This window comes from Populus nigra, chromosome 4 (assembly GCF_951802175.1).
Source record: "Populus nigra chromosome 4, ddPopNigr1.1, whole genome shotgun sequence".
In the NCBI taxonomy this organism is placed as follows: Eukaryota; Viridiplantae; Streptophyta; class Magnoliopsida; order Malpighiales; family Salicaceae; genus Populus; species Populus nigra.
The window spans coordinates 8805676-8831359 of record NC_084855.1 but is presented as its reverse complement, the minus strand read 5'-3'; the positions used below and the strand labels follow the sequence as shown (position 1 = coordinate 8831359).

The window sequence follows — 25684 nt, the reverse complement described above, 5'->3', positions numbered from 1 at the left end:
AAGTAAATAAAAATCAGGCATCTCATCTTAATGACAACAGTACATGAATGATTCCATTCCATTCCATTCAACACACACTTTTTTTTCCTTTCTCTTTTCTGGGGCCTCCATTAGAAGAGACTCCATACTTGCTAGATAACTCTTTCATTTTTCTCGACCTCAAATGCTCGTACTCTGCTAGGTATGTTCATGTCCAAATTTCTCTTTTCAAATATTTTTTATTTTATCTATGCGGTGGATTTGAGTTGTGGAGGCTCTGTTCATCATCATTGTTTTTTTTCACTCCGTTTTGATTGCTCTTTCCTCACTTTTTATGTGAAGTTGGGTTGTTGATGATTCCACCCTTTTCTTTGAACTTAAAGATGAAGTTAGTTTACTCACCACTTTGGTATTAGAGAAGAGGATTACATGTTGATGATGATAATGATGGGAAAGACTGTTACTGTTTTGACCAGAGACTCTTTATGCCTTCTCTCCTTTTCTCTTTTCCTTTCCCGCACGTTGCTTGTCCCGTGGATTTGACGGGTCTTCTTCTACTATTATTCTTTTCCTCTTGAATTAGATTTAGATTTAGCTTCTTTTGTTGGATAGTGGGTAGTGTTTTCTTTCCAAAAGGGTATCGCAAAATGCCGATGTATCAGCCAAATAGCCATAGAAATTTAAGGCTAGATGTGGGTGCTGGTGGACAAATCCTGGATCTAGAAACAGCCATTAAAGATGGCATTTTGGGCGGCGGCGGCGGTTTAGTTTGTGCTGGCGTGACGGAGAAATTGGATCTGAAGAAGATGATTGAGGAGCTTGAATCAATAGAAGTGCCATCCGTGTTTATATGTCCAATTTCATTGGACCCTATGCAAGACCCAGTGACTCTCTGCACTGGACAGACTTACGAGAGATCCAACATTCTCAAATGGTTCTCTTTGGGTCATTGCACGTGCCCCACTACAATGCAAGAGCTTTGGGATGATACGGTGACGCCAAACAGGACTTTGCAGCAGCTGATTTATAGCTGGTTCTCGCAGAAGTATTTGGCTATGAAGAAGAGATCAGAGGACGTGTTAGGGAGGGCCACTGAGCTTTTGGATTCTTTAAAGAAGGTTAAGGGTCAAGCTAGAGTGCAAACTTTGAAGGAGCTAAGGCATGTTGTGGTTGCCCATTCAATGGCGAAGAAAACAGTGATGGATAAGGGTGGAGTTGCCTTGATTTCTACTTTATTGGGTCCTTTTACGACTCATGCTGTGGGGTCTGAGGTAATTGGTATTCTTGTGAATTTGGATCTTGATTTGCCATCCAAGGCAAATTTGAGGCAGCCTGCAAAGATTTCCTTAGTTGTGGATATGTTGAATGAGGGTTCGATTGAGACCAAGATTAATTGTACGAAATTGATCGAAATGTTGATGGGAAGAAAAGATTTGGGATCAGAAAATGTGTCAAGTTTGAGTCTTTTGGCGGGTTTGTTGAGGTTGGTGAAAGATAAGAGACACCCCAATGGAGTATTGGCTGGACTCGGTTTGTTAAATACCATATGTTTAGATGAATCCGTTAGGAACTCAGTTGTGAGCATTGGGGCAGTTCCTCCATTAGTGGAGCTATTGCCCGGTTTGAATAATGAGTGCTTGGAATTAGCACTTCATATTTTGGAGGTTCTGTCGACCATTCCGGAGGGTAGATTGGCTTTGAAGGACTGTGCCAACACAATCCCTAATGTGGTCAAGTTTTTGATGAGCAAATCAGAGAGCTGTACTCAGCTTGCATTATCAATACTGTGGGCGGTTTGCAATCTTGCACCAGAAGAATGTGCAGCACTTGCTGTGGAGGCAGGTTTGGCAGCGAAACTACTTCTTGTAATACAGAGTGGCTGCAATCCTGTGTTGAAGCAGCGGTCAGTTGAGCTCCTGAAACTGTGTAGTCTAAATTACACGGCTACTATATTTATTTCCAAGTGTAAGCTTTCCAGAACGATAGAGTGAATGAAATTGGCAGATTGTTGATATATAGCATTTCTTTTACCTCGCAAGAGGCGAAGGAGCTCTTGGGATCCGGTGGAACTCGTGGTGGGGGTTGGTAAGGTACCCCTCTCACTCGCCTGTGTATATTAAAGAGCTTTGATACATAGCATTGATTTTCCATAATAGAAGCATCATAACGTGTATCTTAGGCTAATCACATGTTGTGTACCTGGCAATCCACTGTCTCTAAGCTGGTGGTTTTACCAAAAATCTCTTAGCGAGCGAGGTTGTTGTTGAATTCAGCTGCTTTTGTTTGCCAAAGGGACTGAGCTGGGTCATGGATTCGTGATTGTTTCCATCCTCAACTAATGTGTAAAGTATGTCTCTAATGGCGCTTTGGTGAGGTTCTGCTGGTTTGGAAAGTAAGGAAGGCGTTTGGGAATGTGCAATTCGTACAGGGATGTATCGTCAGTTGTATTTGTAGTTACTTGTATGTTGTTCCGTTGATCCCCAGTTTTACACCCTCAATTTGTAAGGGTTTTGTGGGGTGGAAGTATATTCTTTTATTTCAGTTCTTAAGTATCTTTTACCCTGAGTCTCAAAAGCTGTAGAATGGCAGAGTTTCTTGCTTTCATTGTAAAATCATGCTTGAAGAGCACCCGTTCGAATTTATACATGCTTAAACTATTCCATTTTTCACTTTTGCTTGAGGCTTCTTTCAAATCATTCTTGTCTGTGTATTCACTCTCGTAGTTCTCTGCAATTTGTGCTTTTTGCTCTCTAAGGTTGGGATGCAGAGTATCCTTGGTGCTTAATAATTATCACTCCACATTTTTTTGAAAGATGTATTTGAATGGGGGAATAGAAAGGAAGAGATCATCAAACTCGACTTTGTCTGGAGCTTTTGAATGTTGTTCTGGAGAAGCGGGGATGATGATATGGCATAGAATTAGCAATTACAGTCCTGTAATCCACGGTTGTTTGCTCATATAGCGTTGGAGCTTGTATGTTAATATACAGATTTTGGTCACAGCAGAGCAAGGGAATGTAGAACTAGGAGTGGATTGTTAGAGACGTGGCAGGCCTACAAGAACAGCAAACTTAATTGGCATTAACAGAAAACTAGGGTTTTACCAAACTCTTCTTCCCATTATATATATATTTTTATCATTTAATATTAAACTTTATTAGTTATGAAACTTAATAATTTTTATTCTTTTAAACTCGTGATCCGGATCAGGAGTTTAATTGATTAAATCATTTTTTTTTCTAATTAACTTTATGTTTTATAGTTTCATTAACAAAAAATTAAAGGAGAAGAGGTTTTATTGTACTTCTCCTCACATTACACTATTTACTTGAATAATTTTTTTTTCAATTTCAATTTTATCATTTAATGTGAGATTTATTGAGGATTAAACTTCATTATTTTTTTCAATTTACTTTTTATAAAATTATTCCAGACTTATGACCTGAATCGTAAGTTTGATGGGTTAATTCAGTTGACTCAAGTTTTTTTTTTTCTAATTGACTTTTTTCTTCTTAATTTTATCTTTCAACATTAGTTTGATTGAGAATTAGACTTTGTGATTTGTTTTGGCTACTTTTTATGAGGTTATTCTAATCTTATAACTTGGGTCATAAGTTTGGTGAATTAACCCTGGTTGTCTCAAGTTGTTTTTTTGTGCACCTATTCTAATTGACTGTTTTATTTCATCTTTCAATACTAGGTTGATTGAGAATTGAATTTTATAATTTTTTTTAATTTGCATTCCGTTGGGTTATTCCGGTCTTATGATCCGGGTTACGGATTTAGTAGGTTAATTCAAGTTGACTCGAGTTATTTTTTTAAGTTCTTTTTTGTAATTGATTTTTTTAGTTTTTTCCTTTAACATTGAGTTTATTAGAAATTGAGCTTCATCTTTATTTTTTTTTGTGATTTGCTTTCTTCGATAATAAAGAGGTAGAAAAGACATGTTTCACTAAAAAAAAATGAGATGCAATCCAAAAAGAAAATGCAAAATAGCAAAGTTTCATAGCAAAATAATTGACAATGCAACACCATTCTTAGATTAACTCCCCCAATAATATTTGTGTCTCGTCCATTTTACAACCACTTGTTATGTTAAAGATGATCCAGTGAAAATGTGGTAGATGACATTATCTGTTACAAACTCAACTTGTCCATTACTCATCGGCTTACAAACTTGCTATTATGTAATTCTTGTAATTTTTAGTTAAGTGGCTTTGGATAAAGGTGAAGATATTTGATGTATCTTGTTTGCAACAATCACAATGAATTAAGAGGTAGGACAACATGAATCTTTGAAGAACTCAATACGTTAAAGGAAATAATTTACAAACTTTAATTAACCAGATAAGTATCAGAAACAATCTTTTGATGAGGATGTAAAAAAGGACAAAGAGGCATATTCATAATAAGCTTCTCAATTTAGCTTCCATGTGTGAGGGCTTCCTTTCAAAGCGAATGATTTGTCTTATCATATTTGTTAATTAAGTCATCTATTTTCTCAGGAAGTTATCTTGTTTTTGTTCAAGTTGAGCTCTTCTATTTGCTTCTTATAGATCTTGGTAGGGGTTGATGTTTAGGGATGAGATTATATTTCTTCTGCCAATGAAAGACATGCAATGTTGTAAAGCTAATAAATATGATATGCATGCAAGAAAAAAAAAAGGTAAACTAAACATGAGTTCACTCTTTAAGGGGTGGCAATGGTCATCATTTGAAGTTATTATCACACAGATAAGAAAATTAATATTCATCCCAGTCAATTTGTAATAATCTAGACTCTTTTATAATCTATATAAGAACTATTTACCACCCAAAAGTCCTGAAATTCAGGATGCTACATGTTAAGCTTTTCTTGATATAATTTACAGATAACACATACAATCTAAAGTTATATTCTGATATTTAAGCGAACATAAATATGTTTTCTACCGGGTTTCAAAGGATATCAGATCTGTCCAATGAGGATCTTCATAAAAACAGTATAGGGGCATTGCGAGAAATGGTTAAGGCATATACGCCCACCTTTACCAAGCGTATACTCAGATATGAGTTCATGCATCAAAACCATGACCAATAGTTATAAGGCAAATCGTTAATTCCCCACCTAACCTAGAAGCTTATATATGTGTGCTTTTAAAAATTAAAACATGGGGCGCATGGGGCGATGCTATATAATGCATGATCAACATGTACAAAAATTAAAGCATATAAGAAACATTAAAGAAAATGCATGTTAAAAATAAATACACGTACCAAATAATTAAAACACAACAATCAGAGAAAAAAACAAAACTTAGTTCACAGGAAGTCCTTAGTGGAGTTGCTATTTTGTGGTGATAGGTGGAGAGGACAAAGAATTCTTGTTCTTTATTGAAAAAAAGAGAGAGATAGATTCGCCACCTAATATTTTAATCACTAAAAACCTTAATTGATCTTATAGTCTGGATAAAGGGATCCGGATAAAGAGACTGGTTGTGTATAAAAATGATGTATCATTCATAGTATACTTTACTTAAGGTAAGATGCATTGTTTATTTATTTGACATGAAATAAGGTACCGTTGTGTTTTTTAATTGTTTGTCTGTCTAATGGTTAAAGTGAATCCATCCCAGTAGAGTGAAATATAGCTTCATGAGTCACACCTAAGCATTCAAAAATCAAAATATATTTTTTGCATTTTTTTCTGTTAGGGATATATCTTAAATATAAGTTTGTAATTATTAATGTGAGGACAAACAAAATAAGTTTTTATAGTATTTTTGAAATATAAGCTAAATTCTTATAGGTTTTATAAATTGATTATTAAATCCAAAAATACATGCAAAGATATCAACAAAACTATTTTTTTTTTAATTTTAGTATTTAAAAATGCTAAGTCATGCCATGTATTTTATTTTCTTATTATTGATGCAAATATTTTTTTTCATTTTTTTAGACTTAGCCATATAAAATTTAAAATAAAGTTGTATTTATTTATTTTTTAAAGAAAGATTTTTATTGTTTTCATGGAAATGAATCGGTCTATTTAATACCAAAAAAGTGTCTCACATGTAAGTCATAATTTCAAATATTAAATATAGGAGGGTAAAAAAAATGAGAAATTCAAAATTAATTGCAAAATAATCTTTTAAAAATTAAAAATTAGACCAAAACCATATCTGGCAAGGCGCAAATAATATTTTTATCAAGTTATTTTAAACATTATATCAACTTAAAACCAAGCAATACCAAAAATTCCATACAAATCTTATTAATTTCACAAGCTTCATTCAAATTTCATGATAATTCAAACAAATCAACATAAATCTAAACATAATCCATGAATCAAAATCAATACTCAATGCAACATAAATTCAATCACAATCCCAAAATCATCATTTAATGTTGAAATAACAATTACAATCTTAAAAAAATAAAACTCACAATTCAACATAAATTATCAAATAAAAAAAACATAAATTCAAATAAAATAATGTCTAAAAAGTCCAAAATTATTCACAATAACAAATATTTTATCCCAAAATTTTCACAACTTTTCAATAATTTTTTCAAAATTTTGAGGTTATGAATCAACAAGAGTTTGAACTTAAGTATTCAAAATCTACTGTTATTGAGGTTGAAGGACTACTGAAACAGTGGTGGTGCATGTATCACCACTGTTGACATGTGTATGCATGCGCCACCGCTACTAGAGGAGAGTGGGATTGTGGATCTAGTGCTCCTCTATCTCCTCTTCGCTCTTATAATAGTGGTGAAGCTCGACGCTGGTCGAGGAATGAGATTTGAATACCTCAAACTTTGACTTTCTCTCTCTTCCTCTTTCTTTAATTCATCCCCCTCTATGTACTAACTTTCACCACAGTGGAGGTCGTGTCTCCTTGTCTGTTTTCACTCTGAGGAGGAGCTAGAGCAACGTCGGTTGAGATGTGGAGGAGCTGCCATGTGTGAGGCTGGTGTAGAGAGAAACCATGAGGGGAGTTAAGCAATGGTAAAGGGAGGCTATGGGTGCTGATGGATAAGTTACTCATGTTGGCTGAGGCTATGGTGGATCACAACGTAGAGCTGCTGGGCATTGCATTGCTGGAGAGAGATGGTTGTCGTGGGAGGAGATTTGGGGTGGAGAAGCAATGTCAAGGCGTCAGTTGGAGAGGCTGATTTATGGTTGGCGGTGGTCAAATGATGCGTGGCGATGGGGGCAAAGAGAGGCTGGTCTGGGTGTTTAGTTGTTGATGGGTGTTGGTATGGTGAAGGACTTTGACAACGATAAAAGAAACGAAGGTTGTTGGCTGGGTGAGATATGATAGGGAATGTGAGTTGGTGATTGGTAATGCCAGATTTGTGGCTTGCAGGTGAGTTTTGGTGGTGGAAATGACCGTCGCTGAAAGAAGGATTGTGGCAGGCTTGTTTTGGTTTTAACAGAGAGAGGGATGAGGGTTCGCTGTGTTTTCTTTTGTATGTATGGCTAGCGACTAGGGAAGAGTTACACAATTGGTTTAGGATTTGTGTGTGTGTGTGTGTGGGAGATCTAGATGAGGGAGAGAGGTCCCGTTTTTTGTTTTTTGTTTGCCTTTTCTTGGTTTTTGGAATGCGTGAGTGTGGGCAAATGGTTTTTTGGCCTTTTCTTTTCTTTTTTTTTTTTTACGACTAGGGAGGAATTTTTATTTTTTTATTTTTTTTCTCTTGTCTAAATTTTTTTTTGTTGTCTTGGATTTTTTTAAAAGCAACGTTAATATCTACTTGATAAAAAAAATAAATCAATAATTTTAAAATAAGAGCTTTAAAACTTGAATGCATCAAAAATAAATTTTAATTTTTTTGAAATGACTTTGAAAATATAAAAAAAAATGATGCAAATACATCAAAAATATATTTTTTAGATTTTTTGTTATTTTTTGATTTTTTAAAAAAAAGAAAGAAAAGGGGATAAAAAATCCTGTTATGAAATTAATTAAAAAAATTCAACATATTTATTATATTTGAACGAATGCATGATATAAAGATTGCATTATTAAAATTATTCTAGGAAGAAACTTAGTATTAATTAACTTCCAATCTAAAAAGAAATAACTCTTATAATGAAAAAAAAAACTATTAATTTTCGTCGCCTTATTAAATATTAAATAAACACTGGTGAAAATTATTTCAACTCATATCATTAGGTGCAGAGATTTTCCCACCATCAATAAAATGGAGCATATGGACTGATACGCAACAAAAAATAAATGATGGAAATTAGTTCAAGTACAGGGCACTCAAAAGGGCTTTTCGCCCCTTTTCTATAAAGAGGGGCGTTGTAGGAAACGCGCTTCAATCTGGAGGGCCCGTGACTGGCCACACGGATTGAGGATGCGGTGCCACCAAACAAGGATGGGACCGTAATTTCAAGAACTGTCCCCTCAAAACTTAGGCAGTCTGTTTTTTTTTTTTTTTTGAAAATAAATTAAAAAAAAATAAGTTATTTTTTTTATGTTTGATAGTGTAATAGAAAATAAATTGGAAAAATTTTTCCAGTATTTGGTTATGTCATGAAAAATAAACTGGAAAATAATTTATTAATGTTCTGTTTTTCTCAAGTTTATTAAAATAATAAGGAATAAATATTACAAATTAAAAAGTTGAATGAGAATGAAATTGAAAAAAATATAATTTTATAAATTATCTCAAATAAAATACATAATAATCAAAATAATAGAAATCAAATTTAAAAAATTAAAAAAAATAAAAGATAAAGAAATTAAAATAATAATAATAATTAACATTTCATAAATTATTTCAAATAAAATAAGTAACAATCAAAAGAATGAGGACCAAATTTGATAGATAAAAATTTTCAATAAAAAAATAATAAGGAAAAAGTAAATAACAATTATAAAAATAAAGACCAAAGTTAATATAAAAATAAAATTTTAAGAGATGAAATTAAAAAATAAATATTCAAAATAAATTATATATAGCAATCAAAAGTTTGAGGATTAAATTTGATATAATCAGCAAATAATAATATTTCTAAATTTTTCACAACTTCTGGAAAATGTTTTCCGTCTAAATTTTATATGAAAACAATTTTTTAAAAACCAAGCTATATTTTTTTTGACTAAAAAATATTTTTTTGTTGATCACCTTTTCTAATAGGAAACAAATACAAAAAAAATTCATACCTTCTAATAAAGTGGGTTGGGTTGTATATTTATACGGTATTCAAATTTAATTTTGATTTTTTGAGCGGTGCGGTGACCTCCAATACAATACAACAGCGAAATCTTCAAGGGTCTTTTGATAATTTCATACTTATGTTACCTGCCCTACACAACCAAGAACAGCAGAAGGCAGCACTGCACAGTTCACAAGGTATAGCTTTTTATTCTATTTTATATATTCTACTCTACACTCTTCTTCCCTGTATCGCCGCACCATAGGAAGGTATGGTTCCCATTCTTTCATGCCTTCGTTGCAATTGTTTCGATATTCATCGCTTTCTTTTCTTTTCTTTCATTTCATGTGGTGAATTTGAGCTGTCCAGGTACTTATTGCTGCTCACTGTTACTTAACTTCTTCTTTTTGTGTGTGTGTGTGTGTCCCTTTTAGTTACTCTTTCCTTGTCATTATTAGCCTTTTATGTGAACCTGGGCTGTTGACGATTTCGCTTTTTTGTTTCCTTTTTGAGTTGCGTGAGAAAGCTTTAGTGCTAGAGAAGTAGAATATACATAGAATCATAATGTCTTTGATGATGACGAGGGAGAGTTTCTTACTTACACTCTATTAACCAGAGATAGAGATCAGATAAAAGAGCAAAAATAAATCATGCAATGTAGAAAATGTCTCCATTCATTTGATTCTTTGTGTATTATGTTTGTGAATGAGAGAGGGGGGGGGGAGAGAGAGAGAGAGGGTGCCTTCTGCCATCTATCCTTTTCTTTTCGTTTTCTTTCCCACACGTTTCTTGTCCCGTGGATGTGATGGGTCTTGATATTTTTATTATTCTTTGCCTTTTCCTGTGACATCTCAGGGTTCTTTGTTGAATCAGATTTTATCTCTTCTTGTTGGCTAGTGGGGAGTGTTGTTTTCTTTCTTAAACGGAACCCCGAAATGCCGATGTTTGAAGCAAATATCTATAGAAACGTAAAGCTGGATGCGAGTGCTGGTGCTGGTGGCCAAGTTCTAGACCTAGAAACTGCCATTAAGGATGGCATTTTGGGCGGTGTTACCGGCGGCGGTTTAGTTTGTGCTGGTGTGGCGGAGAAATTGGATCTGAAGAAGATGGTTGAAGAGCTTGAATCAATAGAAGTGCCGCCGGTGTTTATATGTCCGATTTCGTTAGACCCAATGCAAGACCCAGTGACTCTTTGCACCGGACAGACTTACGAGAGATACAACATCCTCAAATGGTTCTCTCTGGGTCATTGCACGTGCCCCACTACAATGCAAGAGCTTTGGGATGATACGGTAACGCCAAACAGGACTATGCAGCAGCTGATTTATAGCTGGTTCTCGCAGAAGTTCTTAGCCACGAAGAAGAGATCAGAGGATGTGCAAGGAAGGGCTATTGAACTTCTGGATAATCTGAAGAAAGTTAAGGGTCAAGCTAAAGTGCAGACTTTGAAGGAACTTAGGCAGGTTGTGGCTGCACATTCTACGGCAAGGAAGGCTGTGCTGGATAATGGCGGGACTGCCTTGGTTACATCTTTTTTGGGCCCCTTTACCACTCATGCTGTCGGGTCTGAGGCTGTTGGAATTCTAGTGAATTTGGATCTCGATTTTGCAACCAAGTCGAATTTGAGGCAACCTGCAAGGATTTCCTTAATGGTGGATATGTTGAATGAGGGTTCGATCGAGACCAAGATTAATTGTACCCGATTGATGGAAATGTTGATGGAAGGGAATGATTTTGGGCATGAAAACATGTCGAGCTTGAGACTTTTAGTTGGTTTGTTGAGGTTGGTGAAAGACAAGAAACACCCAAATGGGTTATTGGCTGGACTTGGTTTGTTAAAGAGTATTTGTTCACATGAATCGGTAAGGGGCTCAGTTGTGAGCATTGGGACAGTCCCTCCATTAGTGGAGCTATTGCCAAGTTTGAATAATGAGTGCTTGGAATTAGCGCTCTATATTCTGGATGTTATTTCAAGTATTCCCGAGGGAAGATTGGCTTTGAAGGTTTGTGCCAGCACAATACCGAATGTGGTGAAGTTATTGATGAGGGTTTCCGAGACATGCACGCGGCTTGCTTTGTCGATTTTATGGGCAGTTTGCATGCTCGCACCAGAAGAATGTACTGCACTTGCTGTGGAGGCGGGTTTGGCAGCCAAACTACTACTAGTAATACAGAGTGGTTGCAATCCTGTGTTGAAGCAGCAATCGGTTGAACTATTGAAATTGTGTAGTCTAAATTACACATCTACCATTTTTATTTCCGAGTGTAAGCTTACGAGAACAATACAGTGAATGTGAGAATTTGCTGATATATACCATCCGTTTCACCTGTCACAAGATGGAAAGGGGCTTGAGCTCGGGAGATTAGATGATGCAAAATGGGGTCGTAAGGTATTCTTTTCTCTCGCTTGTATATATCAAAGATCATTGATACACTGTATTGGATTTACATGATAGAAGCGTCATAATGTGGATTTAGGCTAATTGCATATTGTGTAATTATTAATCCACTCTCTGTAAGCTGGCAGTTTGCCAATTTTTTTCTAATATATAATAACCCAAAGAGGTTATGTTGTTAAATTGGACTGTTCTTTTCTTTCCCTTTTCTTTAGCCAAACTGCCGCCAATCTGATCCTTGGTTTGGTGATAGTAGCCATAGTCAAGAGAGCGATAACGTGATGGTTTTTTTGCCGGAGTTGGGTGATGACAATTCGGTGAGTGGATGTGGGGAGGGAATAACCCTTGCAGATGGGCTTTCATTTTTCCCTTGTAATTTTAGTTAATTTTCAACATACCATTGATCCCCGGATTTTCAACCCTTGTATTTAAGCTCTCTGTGGAGAGCGTGTATATTTTCTTAACTGTTTAAATTGGTTTTTTACTGTGATTCGGTCATTGCAGTATTTGTGACTCTGCAGTCTGCATTCAGTGTAAGCTCATGATCTGTATCTTTTATTGGGACTACCTTTCCTAGTTTGTAGCTAGTTTGTAGGTTGTAAGCTTAATCGTTGACATAATAATTCATGTCAGTTTCTCACTGCAATATCAAATTAAAGCCTCTGCCTGTATGCACCCCACACGCATTTGAGCCTTTTCTGTTCAAGAATAGTAATAGCAGATGAGAACCTGTTGATGCGTTGATTGAGTTGATGTTTCAACCTCTCTCTCCTTCCATTTTCTTTGCATCGTTTGATGGGAATTGGAACAGGCAGGATTGTTGAAAATTAAATTTGGGTTTCGCTGAATAGAACTGTCAGATGGTTGCAGAAGTCGCTGCTGCAATTCATAGAGCAATGTATTTTTCCTACCGTATATTGAATTTCAATAGTTAAAGAGACGGTGGAGCAAATGGATGTAGGTTTTGGATCAGTTGGTCAAGCCAAGTCCCGGAGTCACCAAAACTTTAAGGACCTGCCCGTTCAATATCAATGCACTCAACTAGATGCATTATTACCTAAAAGTACATGCTTTTCCAGTCGGAATCCCGTAAGACAGTTCACTGCCAAGATTTGGAGAAGCAAGAAGGATTCCAGGGGCCCTGGATTACTCTTTTGCTGTCACCTCTTTCGCAAAAAAAAAAAAACAAAGAAGGGGCGGGGGGGGACTAAAAATGAGTTGGAAAAAATTGCTGGAACCTCAAAAGGAGAGCAAGCAACAATCCATGGAGGAATGGCGACGCCTTATCCCATCTTCGAATGAGAACTAGAATCGATGCTAAAATATAAAAACAAAATGCTTGAATTAGAAGCTAGTCAAGTTTTTTTGATATTGCAAGCGTTTGAGCTTTTATTTTTATCCCTCCGTATTGACTCCATAACAGCAAGAGTGGATCAATTAGAAGCCCTTTTTTTTCCCTGCACATTTTATAAAAGAAAATTGACCGTTGTAGTCTTTAGGCCAGCTTCTACCACCGTACCCGAATCATAGATACTCTATAAATAGACTGAGTATTGCATGGCATTGCTCAACTTATACTCAAAACTAGCCTACAAAGAACATTGTCCAAGGGGACAGCTGGAAAGTGTGGGGTGAGAACTGAGGGGTATTACCTCCATTGTATAGTCTCATGCCCATTTGACCTTCCCTTTAAAGAGAGAGAGAATAATGATGATGATGATTGGTCAGCAACCCTGACCAACTTCAACTAACATCACTCGTTAGGTTCAAAAATGTAATAGGAGCATAATTTTATTAGTTGAGTCTTGTAAGATCCTCTGTCGCCATATTCAATGATCAAAAAACGCAAGCGAGCTTCGTTGTTTTCTTGTCCTGTCTGGATTGTCAAAACATAGGAGTATGCTCTAGGGCGTATTATTGACAAGCAAGATCATGATGCCACGCGAATTGGTTGTTTTGTTTTTCATGCCTAGTTGGTGTCTTGACCATGTCTAGGTCGACGCACTTAAGCTTCACATCAAAGGTGGTCAGGTTAAGAAAATGTGAAAAACATTGCTTCACATGATAAATCTTTAGCCTTCCAACTTGTCTGCCTGTAAATTCAATGACCACGTCCAGCTAGCATATATACTGAGCTTAATTACACGATCCTTTGCTGCGTTAAATTGGAGTAGGCAAGCTCAGATTGTCCACACCTATCGCAGTTGTGAGGACCGGCTTGCCGATTTAATTTGGCCTTCTCGGTTGTTCGGGGATCGTTTCTCGGGTGATTCTCCGGTTGGAATCCTTCTTTGAAATCTACTACCAGATGATGATATACGGTACGGTACAGAAGTAGCGTTACCCCGAAATGGTCGCCTGCATTCATTTCTCGGCGGAGGCCCCTTATTCGTGCCCATCTATGATCCAGTATCCACCGTACATGGTGTGCGCCATGCAGAACAACCCAGATAAAGAAGCCCAGGATATAACCTCCAGGCCCGGTTGTAGCCTGCCTCGGTTCTTGCATTGTAATTCATACCCAATTCAAGCAAAATAAATCAAGCAACCATTCATTAGTTGCATTGTGGATCAGATCTGCGGCTAGAAAGTGACCCTTGCAATATACAAAAATTTTAACATTTTATTTTCGTTTTAATATAAACACTCATGAAATACTATTCATTAAAATATAATTTCTTTAAAAAAAACTATCCTTTAAAAACTTATTTTTTTATTCTTTTCAATTTTATCTTTCAATATTATTGTTTTAAAAATTATACTTTATAATATTTTTAATATTTTTTCTATTGGGTTATATATTAGTCTCATGAATTTAGATTTTTTTTTTCAATTTCAACTTTTAACATTAAATTTATTAAAAGTGGAGTTTTGTAATTTTTAAATTTTTTTAATTTTAATTTCACCCTCCAACAACATAATGTTTTTCTTAAAAGTTTTTTTTTTATCAATTTCATCATTTAATGTTAAGTTGTTTAAGAATTGAGCTTCATATTTTTTTTTTAATTTGTTTTATGTGGAGTTACCCTTGTTTCATGGATTTAGTTTTTTTTTCTTTCAATGTCAACCTTCAACATTAAATCTATTGGAAATGAAACATTGCAATTTTTTTATTTGTATTTTATGAAGTTATCATGGTCTCATGATTCAGGTCGTGAGTTTAATAGGTTAGCCTAAATTATGAGTTTGCTTTTTCACTTTTTAATTGATTTTTTTTTCATCATTTTAATATTAGGTTGGTTGAAAATTAAACCTGCCCAATGATAAAAGAAATGCGAAGAATTTCGCAAGTGGTCTAATTGTTCCAGGCGACCTACCTAATGATTGAAAAATACGAGGATTTTTTTTTGTGATGGTATATTGTAATGGGTTACCGGCCCAAATGGTCACATTGTAATGGGTCACCTGCCCAGTATAGGATGGTATATTGTAATGGGTTACCGGCCCAAATGGTCACATTGTAATGGGTTACTTGCCCAGTGGATGGTATATTGTAATGGGTTACTGGTCCAGATGGTCACATTGTAATGGGTTACCTGCCCAGTATAGGATGGTATATTGTAATGGGTTACCGGCCCAAATGGTCACATTGTAATGGGTTACCTGCCTAGTATATGATGGTATATTGTAATGGGTTACCGATCCAGATGGTCACATTGTAATGGGTTACCTGCCCAATATAGGATGGTATATTGTAATGTGTTACCGGCCTAAATGGTCACATTGTAATGGGTTACCTGCCTAGTATAGGATGGTATATTATAATGGGTTACCGGCCCAGTTGGTTACATTGTAATGGGTTACCTGCCCAGTGGATGGTATATTGTAATGGGTTACCGACCCAGATAGTCACATTGTAATGGATTACCTGCCCAGATTTGACTAAGGTTGTTTTTTATCCTTTTTTTATTTAATATTTTTTTTAATTTCATCCTTAAAATTGAGTTAATTCATCAGGAATTGACATTCTTAATTTATTTTGATTTGTTTTTTATAAGATTATCAAAGTCTCATGACATGTGTTGTAAATTTAACAGATTAGCCAGTTCAATTCAATATGTCAATGTTTTAATATTGTTTTTTAAATAACATCTAATTTATTGTTGTATCAATATTTTAAAAAGATATTGTCTAATATATAACATATATTTAAGTTAATGATTAAGATCTCTTTATTAGAAAAACAAGTTGGTAAAGCTTGGATTATTTTTTTTTGCATTAAAAAAATTAATTTTCTAACCCAAAAGCTAATTATATAGTAACTCTCTAACTCCGCTGCTAAGTGTTCACAGGTTAGTTAATGGTAGCTGTAGTAATATATTGACGACAAATTTAAGGGTGTATGGATTTGAGTATAAATGTTTGCTTTAGATTTCGATGATGGAAGAATTTGTTAGGGATTCCGGCTCCCCATGCGCGGACCGGTGGTGTACTGATAGTTGCTCAAAGGAGGCTAAGCATACTGACACAATATTTAACGTGGTTCAGCAAAACCGCCCACATCCACGGGAGAAGTCAATATTATTAGAGACAAATAGAGAAAGGATTGCAACACACATTAAGGAAGAGGATCACTTCACTCAAACTCTACTCCCATTGCTCTCACACTGCTGCACAAGGCAACAGGTCACTTTCTCTCTTGGTCTCTCACATTCTGCACTCTCACACTCTCAGCTCAATTTGCTCTGCTCTCTTGCTGTCTATTTACAGGCAAGAATGGTGTCACCAGCTCCAGCTCTTTTTCGACAAAGGTGGCTGCCAACTCCATCTCTTCTTCAACAATGGTGGCTGCCAACTTTTGACATCTTAAATGGGTGCACATGATTGGTGCAACTCCAGCTGCAACTGCTGCAATTATCAATGGTTGTTGCACATTAATAGCAACTAACCTAGCAGAATTGACTTTTAGTATGTTGTTTGATAATATGATTTAGATGTATTTGCAAGTGTAAATTTAAATAGAATTGATTTTATTTTCATAATCTTTTATGATTTTAATTCCAATACCTAAAAAATATTTATATCAATTTAAATTTATTTTGAAAATCACTTTTAAATACAATTAAAATATAGTTTGATTGTTAACGCTTTAAGAGTGTTTAAAAAAGTGATAAAGATTGAAATTTGTGCATGAAATCCAAAAAAAAAAAAACATAAAATAATATATATATAAAAAACTAACTTTTATGAATGAGGTTTGTATAGTCAGATTATTTCAACCTCAACTTCTATCGCATTTCCAAGTATTTTAATTTGCTGCTTATATATACTGTAAAGAAAACTATTAGCTAGCAGTAATTAATTTGAACCTGCTTATATGGCATCATTTAATTGGCTGTATAAGAAAACAATGGAACCACTAGATTCACACTGCATGCCCCTCCCAAACTTTAACCTTCCCCGCTCTCTCTATTGAAACAATATATGACTAAACATAATTCTAAGTATAGTTATCTATTGTATTAATATTATTATATCTATTACATTATAATTTATTATACAAAGCTCATTAGAGTTAGAGTTAGCTTCTTTTTTTTTTGTGTGTGTGTGTGTATGTAACACATATTTGCATCAAAGCTTCAAAAAAACATGCCTTCCACATCACAACCCATGAAAAGTCTCTCTTCATGAGCACCGTCGACGCCCTTTGTCAATCCTTATATATGGCATCGATCTTAATTATCACTGTCAACCCTAATGGAATCGTCAGTTGCAACCAGCTCTTACAAGCTCACCATTATCTCTCTTTTAAATTCACTAAAAACAGCAATTATATCTTTTGGCAGTCATTTAACTTAGTAAATGACGATGATCATCCATGCCCTACCAGAACCACCATCATTGATAACACCATAGAAGTTAATCCAACCTCTGTCATGGAGGTATAACAGGGACAACTACCTGCTCATGAGCACGCTAATTATCTCCCTCTCCACTGAGAGGTCCTATCTTTAATTATTGGTCGTGTCACATCTTATGCCATTTGAACCACTATGACATCAACATTGACCTCTTCTCTGCATCGTGCATCAGAAATGACATCGTGTAGACGCAAAGCCTCCCGAACTGAATCAAGTCTATCACGACAAATCATGAACCAATTACTGGCGTGGGTGTGTAGAGTCTCATTAGTTGCGTCATGAACTACAGCAGCGACTCGTCTTTGACCCTCCTGTTACAGAACCAAGTGGAAGGAGGTAAGGAGGGAGGGTGAAGAGGATTAGCGACAACAAGGAATAACGACGGCACTAGGAGCGATGACGGGGACAGAATGGTTTTTAGATGAGAGAGAGCACTAGGCTAAGAGAGAGGAATGGGAGAAAAGGAGGGGAGTTTGTAACTTTGTAGTAGCGCGCGCAGCTCTTAATTTCCATATTCTAAATGGTTGGCTATGCATGGGAAGTAGTGCAACTCATTCAACGAAGTTTACGCAGGCTGTGCTGCTCCTAGAATTAAATGCAAACCCTTGTAGTTATGATCTGAGAATAACATAATTGTTAGCGTCTTTAAAAATCTCATTTGGAATTTGCAATATGTGCTGTAAAATTTCTCTTCGATTTTTTTGTTTTTTTTTTTTTGTTACGGGGAGCACCGGAGAAGGTTGAACTTGAGATCTGAGTTACATCGGAACTACGTTTCTTCTTAAACTACAAGTTAATTAACAGAGTCTCCCTCATGTCATTTACAAACAAAAAAAAAAAAATCTGTCGAAATTGTTGGATCCCATATTCTTTGATATTATATTATAGTAGTAGTTGTTTTATAAAATGTATTTTATTTAAAAATATATTAAAATAATTTATTTATTTTTAATATTAATATATTAAAAAATTAAAATTAAAATTAAAATTTTAACTGACGCCATGCGAAAAACAAATCCCATAGCGATTCAACTACCAATACAACAAAGGGTATAATCGAGGAAAAATAAAAATAAAAATAAAAAACCAAAGGAGATGGTTTTTGGGAGCACAAATACTGTTGATAATACATAACGATATGATTGATTCATGATAAGTAAATCTGTCGTGGAAATTGTCCAGGGAGGCCGAACTCGTTATCTTTCTTCCTTTCAAGATTCCGGTCGGTATTGAGTTCAATTTGTTTTTTTTTTTTAATAATTTTTTTTTAAATAATTTTTAAAATATTTTTAGATTATTTCATGTATTTAAAAATAAATTATTTTAGAATAAAAAAATTTTTAAAAATTTTTTATTTACTACCATCTCAATACACGTGGAAGTCTAGAATCAAACAAACACAAGCACCGCCTGCGGATTTATTTTTTAAAAAAAAAAAGAGGAAAAAGAAGGGAAGAGATCCATAAACAGATTCAAAGTCTACCCTTATCAACCAATCAGCTCTCATTGCTTCTACTCCGTTTTTGTCTGTTGTGTTGTCAGCTTGCCATCTCTCTTCCCTCACCTGTACTGTAGCACTGTACAATCAAATCAGGTTCCCTCGTCATCTCTCGTTTAATTGTTTTTTTTGCAAAAAAACTTCCAGTTTTCAATTCTCATCTGCTTACAATTTTATTTACTCATCTTTTTAAACATACTGTAGTGATTCAACTACCAATACAACATCCATACATACATATTCATATATCCAACAACACTTGACGACATTAAAACGAAACCGAACCCTAATTTTCTCGCTTTTATAAACAAACCCATTATCCTTTCCCAAATTTCACAATTTAAGCCCCAGGGTTCCAATTTGCGGAAACGATGGATCTTGAATTGGTGATAAAGGGTTTAGATTTTTCTAGGAGAAAAAAGAAATTGTTGATTTTTCTAGCCGTGTCTGGTGTATCTGGCTATGCTGTTTATAAGGTGTATAATTTGCCTGCTGTGGTAAGAAAAAGGAGGAGATTTATGAGACTTATGGGGGCTTTGATTTCTATTGTTGAAATGGTTTCCGATTCTGCAGAGACTATCAGTATTGTCTCTAAGGATTTGAAGGAGTTTTTGCAATCTGATGCGGATAAAATCCCCAATAGTTTAAAGCAAATTTCGAAGATTGCGAAATCGGATGAGTTTTCCGAGTCTTTGATTGGGGTTACTCAGGCTTTGACTCTTGGGGTTCTGCGAGGGTATAATTTGGAGTCTGGAAATGATAAGAAGTTAGGGTTAGGTTATGGGAATTCGAGTTTTTCTGATAAAGTGATGGAGAGGTTGTTTTCTAGTAAAGGGACCGGATTTGTTTCTGTTGTGGTCGGTAGTTTTGCGAGGAATTTGGTTTTGGGGCTTTATTCGAGTGGTGAGGATCAATCAAGATCGAGTTTATCAGATGTGCCTGGATGGATTGGTGTGGTTTGTGATGATAGGTGTAGGGAGCTCATTGCTGATTGCATACAAAAGTTTGTGAGCACGGCGGTAGCTGTTTATCTTGATAAGACGTTGCAGATCAATACTTACGATGAATTTTTCACTGGCTTGACAAATCCAAAGCATCAAAACAATGTGAGGGACGTTCTGGTTTCTATCTGTAATGGAGCTGTGGAAACACTTGTGAAAACATCTCACCAAGTGTTGACCACCAGTTCGACTGCAAAGTCGGGTTCTGCTTATTCAATTGTTGAGCAGGGTAAAGAATTGGGCGTGAACAAAGATGATTATCTCAAGCGGGAAGCATTTATGAAAGATAGGAAGTCTTTTGATGAGGTTCAGAATGGTGGATGGGTTGGCACGGTTTCATCTGCTTTGTCAGTGCCAAGCAATAGGAAGTTTGTGCTGGATGTGACCGGGAGGGTTACATTTGAAACGATAAGGTCCATTGTGGAGTTCATGCTGTGGAAGATGTCGGATGGGGTGAAAAGAAGTCTTAATGTGGTTCAGGAAGAGGTTGTCGACAGGGGACTTGAAGTAGTCAGATATGTTGGGGCTAAGTCCTCTGTTATCGTTACCGTATGCCTTGCCTTGTATTTACATGTTCTGGGTGACTCTAGGGTTCTCTTAACTGCCTAAATTCACAGGGCTCTTCCTTCCCCGTGAAGCAGCTAGAGAGGTCTTGCATGTATATATCCATGTATCACTTCGTTAAAATGATTTTAAAGTGCGTATCCTCATTGTAAACATTCAAGTCTTGTTAACGGAATTGCTCTTCTTCTTTTTTTAAGAAAAAAATATCAGATTTGATGCATAAAAATTACGATCTTACGAACACTTGCATGTTTACACGCAATATGCATAGTTTTATGTTCATATGGAAGCCACAGTTCAGTGCTTTTGGTTCCTGTTCATATGTTACCGAGTCTATGCTAAGTCCGTGGCCATTGAAGTGAAGAAAATTGAATTATTTTCCAAACGTGAAGAAGAGTGAGAGATGATGTATTGGGAACCAATAGAGTTATAGCAAGTTATCAATGTTTCATATGATAAAGTATACTGAGTTGAGATGAACTTAGTGTTTGTGTCATTTGCAGAGGATAGAATAGTGAGTTACCTGTTGATTTCCTGTGGTCAACAAGGTATTGCAACACAGAAGTTCCGGTATGTATTCAGACTTTTTCCCCCCCCAAAGGAGCTGTTGTGTGTTCATTTGAAGCTCATCTGTTTGAAAATCTGCATACTTGCTATTTCTTACCCACTCCATCTATCTTGAGTTTGTAGTCCTCTTTTTATTTTCCCTCATTGCTCTTAGGAAAAAATTGGGATGCTTTTATAGTCTCCATTGCCTTGGCAGAGATAAGATGAGATTGATAGACATTCATCTATTATGCTAAAAGGAATAATGGGGATTATTCAAACTAGTGATGATTCTATAGCAAGAACATTAGAATCTTTTCAGAATTGAAAGTGGATCTGAATTCAAAACTCATAGTGGAGTTTGAGTGGAATAGTCCTGATGGGTTGAACGGGTAGTTCTTCATGATGTTCCCTACCCCATTACTTCAATTGAGACGGTAGTTAAATAATTCTTTGACCGATCCATTGTATGCTGCCACTGCAGAGCTTGTTCTTGTGCCTGGTTGACGCAGTCAAACATCCACTAGAAAAGTAGAAGTTCATACATAGCTGTTGATGCTATTTTAATTTACGCTTGAAAGTGATATTCTAAGCTGATTGGAAACGCCTGTAAATTATGCTAACAGGAAATTAGCATTACTAGCTTATGGTGTGAATTCTGGAGCAAGTCTACGAAATGTTTTGTCACTACTTGCTGCTTTCATTGGCCGGAGAATGCCAAGAACCTGTGCTCAAAGAGTACCTATGCTTCCAGGTCGTCAATAAAGAAATTCCTTAGGCAGATATGATGTGATAACACATGCTTTTGGACGAAAGAGTTCATTGCACTTCTCCAAGTAATTTCCATGGAGCTTCATTTGTCATGTCCAAAAGTAGGACAAACTCATGACTTTTTCGAGGCACTGGAATTATCGGCATTGAAAATTGAAGGCGCCACGGTTGTTTACACGTCTTGGACAATTTTGCTTCGACTGTATGTTTGACTGTTTGCAAGCGTGTTGCAGGCTTTTTCTTTAGGAATTCATGAAATAATATCTTTTAATATTTACTTTTATCATCCGCATATCAAAATCATTACACACGGGGTGCTAAAAAGTTAATTGATTTATTTTCTTGTTTGGAGGGATTTCCCAAACATGTTACCAACCATGAAAACTTGTATTCTGGGAAACCACTAGCCCATTTCCAACTACAGAACAGTACTAACAAGAAACTACACATAATTAATGGATTACACACGGTGGTGCTAAAAAGTAACTTGATTTGTTTTCTTATTCTGGCAATGAATTTTTTCTGATCACAACGTAAAGAAAATACAAGAACGTAAAATCTTGAGGCTATAACACAAAAGCAAGAAGCAGGATAGACTTCTTAATATATTATTACCAACAGATGCAATTAACTTGAATCATTATTGATTTTACAATTTCACGATAACTAGCTCATGGTTTGTGCTTCTGTGTATATATATAATCCACATGAGCAGCGAGGGTCCTTCTCATCAAGCACTCCTCTTCCCCTAGTCCTTCACAACTCTCAACAACCGCAGACTCAGCTGCCATGGCATCCTAAATATCACACAGAAATCAAGAGCCCAGAATCACAACAAAGAAAGAATCAAGTCACCAAAATCAACGTATTATTAGAGTCTATGAACACAAATAAAAACGGAGACATGATGATTGAAATATATATAGAGAGCAGGTTAGGTTTTCACCAGAGAGTCATCGGATAGGACCGGCTGGGGGCGAGTAGAACAAGTAAGCGCGAAGCTGAGGAGAAGGGCTACGGTGAAGAGGGTTGTAAGCTTAGACATTTTTTTTGGGTTTTAGTTGCACTTTGGGTTTCTTCTATGGGTCAGAATGAAGAGAGAGCAGGAGAGGTGAATTTATATATAGTGGAGAGGAGAGAGCGCTTGAAAGAGGTGAATAGGTAAGGTCAAAATTCGTTTGAAGCTGATGTATATGCTGTATAATAATCAATTAGGTCACGACAAGTTGACCGGATTACACGGTTTATGATTATGCGGTGACTGTCGCTACGCTAGGCATTAAAAAAAAAAAAAAACAGAAGGAAAATTAGTAACACGTTGACGGGAGTTTATATGCCAAGACATTTGGATTGGACGAGTACATTTTTAAATAGTAAAGATAACGAGGGTAGGTAAGAAAAGAGATGAAAATAACAAAATATTTTTGATAATAGTGTATAAAATAGAATGATTTACTTTGTATTATATTTGATTATGAAAATAAAATAAAATAAAATATAAAAAAATTTATCTTAATCTTGATATATATTACTATCAAATTTATCTATCTAAAAATATAATTAGATATTTATTTTTATTTAAAGTGTTGAAATTAATAATTCTAGGCACAAACCTAGATTGGCCTCACGTGTAGACTAAGAACTTGATTGTCTTAGCAGCAGGGGCGGAATCAAAACATAAAATTAAAAGGGGGTCAAAATACTGTAATTTATATAGTGTTTTAAAAACACTAAGAATGAACTAAAAGGGGGCTGGAAAACAAATTTCCTTGCAGGGGCCGGGGCCCCTGCCAGCCTCCCCCTGTCTCCGCCCCTGCTTAGCGGGTCAACCTGGAATCTAGATTTTGAGCCGGTCTAGATTTTAAAAAAATAAAAAAAAAAGGATTGATCTGATCTAAATTGATTAAAAACTCAGGTAGATCCATAACCTGATCAACTTGAGGTAAAACTTAAGTCAAAGACTCGTTGACTTATTTTAAAAAATAATTTTTTTATCAAAATAACATCGTTTTGATCCTTTAAAAAAAATTAAGGTTAACCCTCCTGATTCATGATTTGGGACTTGCTCCAGATTGATCTCCATGTCAGATTTTAAAACTATGATAATAATTAATTTTATTCTTAGATATCTTAGTTAGATAATTTTAAAATTAAAATCTTTTTATATGGATATTTTAGAGATAAATAAATAATAAATATTATATGTGGAAATATATTTTTTTTGTATCCTATTCATAAATTTCTTTTAAAATTATCTTAAAATATTTATTTTTTTATTTTTATCATTATCTTTTTAACCAAACATGTTTTTATTTTCACTGTCAACCAAATCCACGGAAGAAAAATCTCTCTTCGTGAATTAATTGTGTGATCGACTCAAACGGGGAGATGCATTTCAAGTTTTTCCATTCCTATCCTCTCCACAAAAGTAAGTTTCCCTTTAATGCTGGGATTTGAATGGATTTCCTACCCAATTAGACATGTAGAAAAACTTTAATGCTAGATTTAATGGTAATTTTGCTGGGATATTATATTAAATTCATTTAAAAAAACAATCTTAGGTATTTGAATTGGCAGATTCCAAATCCCATGATTAACTTTAACTATAAACTAAAACATATGGGTGCTTCACTATAAACACACTCTCATATTTTCTTGTTCACTTCAATGTTCATAGCAAGTTTTTCCCTTTTAGGTCCCCAAATTTTTTATTGTTCTATACTTTGAGCATTGCATTTTTTTTCTTTTCAATTTAGTCCTTTCAAATTATGTTACCATGATTTTATGTGCTTATATCTATTTTGGTTTGGTTCTCCCACTTACCATATGCGTTGTAAAATATTTTGACATTAAATTAATGACCTATTGTATGAAATAAAGTTTTGATTTATTGTTGAAAAATAAAATGAGAGATGTGGGACCAAAATTATCATAAAGAAAGAAACAAATTCATACCCAAACTCCATTCTAAAATTGCTATTCATACCCGACCTGAAACAGAAAAGTATAGATTTTTTTATATCCAAACATAACCTAATTGGATTTGAGGTATCCATAACCCGACTTCAACCACTCAATTGAAGAAGAAGATGATGAAACTACTGTGTTTTTATGAGATGGGTACTTAACTTGAAAACTTGGTAGGGGTATATTTAAAGTGATTTACTGAGATGGGTTGGTTATAAATTGAAGCTTGATGCTTTGCAAGTGATTATGGAGAGGGTGAGACCAAGATATTACATAGAGAGAAGAGGGGGGAAAGACTAAACTCTACGAAGACAAGTTTAAAAGACAGTAAATATATATATGTGTCCACAGCAAGAGATTATCATATAAACAAATACAAACACATTGTCGAGATATCAAACTAGGTTCTTTTTGCAGTTGGTAGGCCAAACAACGATCGATGCTGGTTAGGAGAAGCCAAACAATGGCACTGGTTAGAAGAAAACGATGTCTTCTACTGATGTTGATTTCATTGAATGAAGTGCCAATCTACACACACACACACACACACTAAAAATCCTTGACATTTCACTAACAGGAAAGCGGGCTTTTTCCTCAAAACGGCAGAGGAAAACGAAGACCCCGCCTAGCAAACAGAGAATTAGAAAGCTGCAGATTTCAATCCCCTGCAATCTTATTACAAATTACAGAGATTCAGTAAGACAACAAATGATAATATTAGGGTTGATTTCTGTTAGCCAGCCAAACTGTTTTGAATCTTAATTATAAAAATAGCATCTCCTTCGACCTGAGAGAATGGCCAAACTGTTTTCTTTATTATGCATTCGCACATTTTCATAATTTCATGCCTTGATTTGAGAGGCTAACATTTTGGTGGTAAAGAAAATCTCTCTGCTTTTCTATCCAGAGTAGGATTGTCAAGTATGTGATGGATGGGGTCACCACCT

The 25684-nt window shown here is 35.3% G+C and overlaps 3 protein-coding genes and 1 long non-coding RNA gene across 4 annotated transcripts; 3 read left to right on the top strand and 1 right to left on the bottom strand.

The window, feature by feature from the left end:
- LOC133692690 (U-box domain-containing protein 30-like) lies at nt 1–2648 on the top strand. Its single transcript, XM_062113797.1, has one exon. It carries the CDS (start codon nt 627–629, stop codon nt 1968–1970), a length of 1344 nt encoding a protein of 447 aa, XP_061969781.1. The 5' UTR covers nt 1–626; the 3' UTR covers nt 1971–2648.
- A 6668-nt stretch (nt 2649–9316) lies between these two features.
- LOC133691797 (U-box domain-containing protein 30-like) lies at nt 9317–11712 on the top strand. The gene is made up of 2 exons (XM_062112391.1): nt 9317–9402; nt 9989–11712. The coding sequence occupies exon 2, from the start codon at nt 10069–10071 to the stop codon at nt 11422–11424; it is 1356 nt and encodes a 451-aa protein (XP_061968375.1). The 5' UTR covers nt 9317–9402; nt 9989–10068; the 3' UTR covers nt 11425–11712.
- A 7141-nt stretch (nt 11713–18853) lies between these two features.
- LOC133692863 (protein PHLOEM PROTEIN 2-LIKE A10-like) lies at nt 18854–20608 on the top strand. Its single transcript, XM_062114028.1, has one exon. The coding sequence runs from the start codon at nt 19260–19262 to the stop codon at nt 20496–20498; it is 1239 nt and encodes a 412-aa protein (XP_061970012.1). The 5' UTR covers nt 18854–19259; the 3' UTR covers nt 20499–20608.
- Nucleotides 20609–22243: 1635 nt separating this feature from the next.
- LOC133692864 (uncharacterized) lies at nt 22244–22955 on the bottom strand. Its single transcript, XR_009842000.1, has 2 exons — nt 22717–22955; nt 22244–22567 (listed from the first exon to the last, which is right to left on the bottom strand). It is a non-coding gene; the product is annotated as an uncharacterized LOC133692864 (long non-coding RNA).
- Between the last annotated feature and the right edge of the window lie 2729 nt (nt 22956–25684).